General features: G+C 38.0%; 1 protein-coding gene across 2 annotated transcripts in view; it reads right to left on the bottom strand.

Moving 5' to 3' along the window:
* Window positions 1-1,355: 1,355 nt before the first annotated feature.
* L3MBTL3 (L3MBTL histone methyl-lysine binding protein 3) overlaps window positions 1,356-6,000 on the bottom strand; it is a 136,105-nt gene continuing 131,460 nt past the window's right edge. For both annotated transcript variants that reach the window (XM_070733494.1, XM_070733493.1), the window contains exons 21-22: window positions 5,565-5,627; window positions 1,356-2,581 (exon numbers count right to left, since the gene is read on the bottom strand). In XM_070733494.1, the coding sequence (XP_070589595.1) occupies window positions 2,438-2,581; window positions 5,565-5,627 (207 nt within the window). In that variant the 3' untranslated portion in view covers window positions 1,356-2,437. The remainder of the gene's footprint in view (window positions 2,582-5,564; window positions 5,628-6,000) is intronic.

Genomic DNA, 6,000 nt, shown 5'->3' with positions numbered 1-6,000 from the left:
ACGGTTATCTTCATGCTATTCTCATGCCAGGGATTTTGCAGATAACAGGACAGGAGAAAGTTGTGACCAATTCACATATCATTGCCGGCAGACGCTCAAAGTAAACAACATGGATTAAAGGAGGGTTAGGCAACAATTTCTCTGCCAAGAGAAATGGTGCTCTCAAATGATGATTTGAGAGAATAATGATATTCATATTTTTTTCATTTCCATCTATGCAAGTGATGCCAGGATTTGTGTAAGCAGATGTTTACGGATACTTTTCTAAAGCAGTTGAAAGTGTGAAAAAGAAGTGCTAGAAATAAAATGCCCATTTAGTATATACAGTGTTCCCTCGCCACTTTGTGGTTCACCTTTCACGGACTTGGTGCATCGCAGATTTTTGTACTGCAAGCTACTTATGCTGGTCACCGGCTGCCAGCAGTTTAGCAGATCGAATCTCTCTTCCTGAATCGCACATAAACAGTGGTGGGTGACAGAGAGAGAGAGAGGGAGGGAGGGAGGGGGAGAGAGAGGGAGGGAGGGAGAGGGAGGGAGGGAGGGAGAGAGAGGCACAAAACTTGGCCCGACTCCTCTCTCCCGCACTCTCTCTCTCTCCACCGCCGAAGTGATAAGCCACCGCTGCTGCTGCTGACACTGCAAATACACAAAAGAAGAAAGGTGCCTCGAGGACAATCCCGGCGTCCAATCGGAGCGCTGCTCCTGCAGCTGCACGCCATGTGCAGCTTGGGATCTGTAGTTTCATTTCATTTCATTTGTCTGAGGCTGGCTGCAGCTTTCCCAGAGAGCGAGGACGGTTCTTAACCCTGGCGCGAAGCTGCTCCTCTCTCTTCTTCCTGTTGCAGGCAAGATTGAGTCCACAGGGTAGCCCGCTTGCTCTCTCGCCTTTTACCATCAAAGAGAGTGGGAGATGTAGCCGGACAAAGCTGTGTTTGCTGGCCAGGCAAGGGGGGGTGGGGCAAGGGAGGACAATTAAAGAGCTTTGCAGACACAGAAAGGAGAAGAGCTGGCGACAGTCGTGGATGCATGGACTGTCCTCAAATTCAATTTTCGGGCTGATTTGTTCCCTGTACGCTACTTCGCGGATTTTTGTTTATCGCGGGTGGTTCTGGAATGTAACACCCACGATAAACAAGGGAACACTATATGTGTATAGATGTTATTTGGGAGAAGTGAGAACCTGAGCCACAGTTGTTGCTGGTCTTCTTGCTTCCAATTGATCTTTGGAATTCTGTTTCTCCAAAAGCTCTGCAACACACTTAAACGTTTTGGCCTCTCTCATTTTTGAAGCAAACTGTTCACCACAACCTTCAGTGAAAACTAAGACAAGTGGAAAAAATATGACTGTACTAATATTGATACAAACCAACTGTATGAAAAATGAGTCATACAAAAGTTTTTCCACATTTTGGCAGTTATGAAGCATAACAATATTAAATGCAATTTTAAGTGTAAAAAGTCAGAACAAAATATAAAAGATGCAACATTTATAAAAAAGACTGAACAGAACAATGCAATATAACCCTTGATGGTCTTGTTTCATTGTTTTCTATTGCACATGTTAAAGTCAAGTGACCTAACTTTTACAAATGACTTTTAAATTGGATAGAACTGTTTTAACTTTTCCCTTACTGCTATTTTTAATATTCCTCTTCAACCAATTTAATTCTTTATAAAAAGGTGGGTTTTTTTTTTACAATGCAGGATTCTTTTTATTCTGCATATGCATATTTAATTTGTATTTCTTTTAATAGAATGAACTAAAGTAATATAATGCAACATGAAATATAATTACATTCACCTTTTGTAATTCTTATTAATAATTTCATACCAAATATGCTACTGGAAGTATTTTTTTTCTTTTAACCATGCAAAAATAATTTAAAAAATTAGCACTGGTCTTCAGCAATGTTTTCTTCGAATAAACCAACCAGAGTTCACAGCAGTTTTCAATGTAGTGCAAAATTAAAGTGTTAACCATTTCCATTAACTAATTGCACCTCAAATATTTTTAAATTGTGAACAATTTCTTATGAAAATGGTCAAATAGGACAAAGAGATTAATTAAGCCCAATGGGCAAATTCACAAAGTATATATTTTGTGACTCCTTAAAAAAGGCTAATATAACCATGATTCTAATATGTTCCCTTAGTTAATGGTTTCCCAATTAAATTAAGGTGGCTAATTGTAGGAGAATTAAAACCACCAGGTTGGCAAACTTTACGTACCTGCTCTACTAATTTTTTATCTTACTAAAAACCTTAAGCACTTCTCAGAAGTGTCCAGTTGCCTTAATTTTTGGAAAATGTCTTTATTTCATGCACGTAAGACTTTTCCCCTTTGAAATGTTCATCCTAGGTTATCTTTCTGTATCCTTGTGCTTTGGGTAAAACATTGGCTGAAGTGCAGAGGTTGTCCTGTAGACTTTTTTTTAAATCAGAGTTCATTATGAGAGTTTTTATCAGCAGCTTTGAACATCAGGATGGAATTGAAGATTTTTAGGGCTGGTCCCAGTTTAATACTCATTATTTTGACAATGTCTGCTTGAGTCATCAGAAGAAAAGCTTCCCCATCGATTTGCTGAAAGGGAAAAAAATCTACATGTTAATGAGACCCCACACTGTTATGAATGTATTGTCAATTCTATAACAATAATTTAAAATGGGACCAAACTATTCACTATAGATATAGTGAAATGGAATTTGTTAATCTTAAAAGTGAGTTGAATTCTCCTTTGTTCATTGCATGAGAAATATTCCTCAGTGGTTCTTTTCAAGTCCCCCCCCCCTTCCCCAAAGAGTGCCATCTCTTCTGCCTCTCTAAGTTAGCATAAGTGATTCAGCTATAAGAAAAGAGGCCAAGATGGCTTTTGTAATAAATAAAAAACATCTATTCCAGAATTCTTTAAGCACCTATTCAGCTGATGCCAATAATAGATACACAGAGAAGCAGGAAGAGGGAGATTGTGATCCCCTTATATAGAGCGCTGGTGAGACCACATTTGGAATACTGTGTTCAGTTCTGGAGACCTCACCTACAAAAAGATATTGACAAAATTGAACGGGTCCAAAGACGGGCTACAAGAATGGTGGAAGGTCTTAAGCATAAAACCTATCAGGAAAGACTTAATGAACTCAATCTGTATAGTCTGGAGGACAGAAGGAAAAGGGGGGACATGATGGAAACATTTAAATATGTTAAAGGATTAAATAAGGTTCAGGAGGGAAGTGTTTTTAATAGGAAAGTGAACACAAGAACAAGGGGACACAATCTGAAGTTAATTGGGGGAAAGATCAAAAGCAATGTGAGGAAATATTATTTGACTGAAAGAGTAGTAGATCCTTGGAACAAACTTCCAGCAGACGTGGTTGATAAATCCACAGTAACTGAATTTAAACATGCCTGGGATAAACATATATCCATCCTAAGATAAAACACAGGAAATGGTATAAGAGCAGACTAGATGCACCATGAGGTCTTTTTCTGCCGTCAGTCTTCTATGTTTCTAGATATATATAGAGGGAGGGGGGAGAGAGAGACAGAGGGAGGGGAGAGGGAGAGTCAAAGGGTTTTGTGGCTCCTGCTGTTTTTTTTTAACACCAGGAGCCACTCTAACCTAGAGCAGTTGCCTGCTCTAATCACTGGATGGGTAGGCATGACTGGTGTGTGTGTGTCATGTGACTAGATGGGAATGAGTGATATCGAGTTGGCCACGCCCACCCAGGTTTTATGGCTCCCAATGTTTTCTTTTCAGTGGGAAACAGGTCCAAATGGCTCTTTGAGTGTTTAAGGTTGCAGACCCCTGGACTAAAGGGATGTGAGGCTAATAGAAATAATTTATCTCTTAAAATAGAGAAGCAAGCCAGAGGCATATTGTTTGGTGTACGTAGGAGGTCTGTGTAAAGGCCTCAGAAGAAGTGCTGGGACTCTGTATATACAAAGCTCTTTTCACGTCCTTTAAAAAAAGCTGCATCACTGCTGCTGAAGCTGTCTAATTTCATCTGCATGTACACGGACATAATCACTTCAAAAAAATTCAAGATGAGATATTTGTGTTGGTTGGTTCTAAAGCCTCTTTTCAAAGGATTATCACAGCCTTCATATGTAGCTTTTGAAATCTGTCACAATGATTATATGCAAATTCCTGCATACCAATTATAAGCTACTAGTTTGAGTTAAAATAGGATACACAGTAGAAACATAGAAGACTGACGGCAGAAAAAGACCTCATGATCCATCTAGTCTGCCCTTATACTATTTCCTGTATTTTATCTTAGGATGGATCTATGTTTATCCCAGGCATGTTTAAATTCAGTTACTGTGGATTTATCAACCACGTCTGCTGGAAGTTTGTTCCAAGGATCTACTACCCTTTCAGTAAAATAATATTTTCTCGTGTTGCTTTTGATCTTTCCCCCAACTAACTTCAGATTATGTCCCCTTGTTCTTGTGTTCACTTTCCTATTAAAAACACTTCCCTCCTGGACCTTATTTAACCCTTTGACATATTTAAATGTTTCAATCATGTCCCCCCTTTTCCTTCTGTCCTCCAGACTATACAGATTGAGTTCATGAAGTCTTTCCTGATACGTTTTATGCTTAAGACCTTCCACCATTCTTGTAGCCCGTCTTTGGACCCGTTCAGTTTTGTCAATATCTTTTAGTAGGTCTCCAGAACTGAACACAGCATTCCAAGTGTGGTCTCACCAGCACTCTATATAGCGGGATCATAATCTCCCTCTTCCTGCTTGTTATACCTCTAGCTATGCAGCCAAGCATCCAAGTAAAGTTGTTATATTATATCCCATCCTTTAAAGAAATCCTGGAATTTTAAATTATGGTAGTATAGAAATGTTTTTGTTTTCCTAAATGTTCTCTTTTGATGCTACAATGGCATCAAAGCCACTGGCTTAGTTTAGTCTTCTCCTTTTTCCATTACTTTACAAGCAATAAATAGGTATGGAGAACTTGATGTCTTCCTGATAGCATTGAATTACAATTATGAGCATTGCTTACCATGCTGCTTGGACTGGAACTAGATTAGCAACATTTAAAACTTCACAAGTCTGCTATGCATGCAGTAAATAACATCCCAATATATTAAATGGGCATAATTGATTAAAAAAGAAGGTTAGTATGAATGCCCCATTTATTTTTACTGAACGCCAAGCTTTGAAAAATAATTACATTCCCTGAAATGTATGTCACATTGAAACTTTGAACTTGCCAGGCATTAAACATTGCATATAACAATGTCACATAATTTGAAGTAATACTTTAAAAATTCTAAGAAATAATGCCTTTAAAAATGCAGCCTTGATTCGTGAAAGAATTACAATTCCACTTGAATTTCTAGGGCAAAATTGATTACACATTTTATTTCACTGAAGTCCTTTTTAAGACAATCTGGTGAAAACCATGCTGAGAGACTGTCTTCAGCAATGGAATTAAAAACAGGGCTTATTTAATGTAGGCATGTTATCTTTTGCCAATTAAACATTATATGAAACCCTGTAGGAATGCTGAATATTGATCACCCAAAGGACTGATCTGTTATACTCACCTCATCTTTGAATACTTTGCCATGCTCCTCACAACCTGGCAAACTCCGAATGAACTCTGAGACCTATCGATCAATTTTAACAAAATGAAAGAGTAAGAACAATAGAATAACTGTCCATTTAGTTCATTATCCTGATTCTAAGTGATAGGAACTAGGAATTTTTTAAAAGCAAATTCTTGTTTCAAAAGATGACATGGGTACATTTCTTCCAATTTTATAAGTAGCAACGGTCAAGCTCAATAAACCCTATATTCCACTTAACCTTTTTTAGTTCTGTTTAAAGTCCTTGCTTTAGTAGTAGTGGTAGTAGTAGTAGTAACAACAACAACAACAATAATAATAATAATTTAGATTTGTATGCCACCCTTCTCCGAGGACTCCGAACAGCTTACAACAACAATACACAATGTACAAATCTAATATTAAAAGAACAATT

Source organism: Erythrolamprus reginae, chromosome 1, assembly GCF_031021105.1.
Source record: "Erythrolamprus reginae isolate rEryReg1 chromosome 1, rEryReg1.hap1, whole genome shotgun sequence".
In the NCBI taxonomy this organism is placed as follows: Eukaryota; Metazoa; Chordata; class Lepidosauria; order Squamata; family Dipsadidae; genus Erythrolamprus; species Erythrolamprus reginae.
This window is presented reverse-complemented; position numbering and strand designations above follow the sequence as displayed.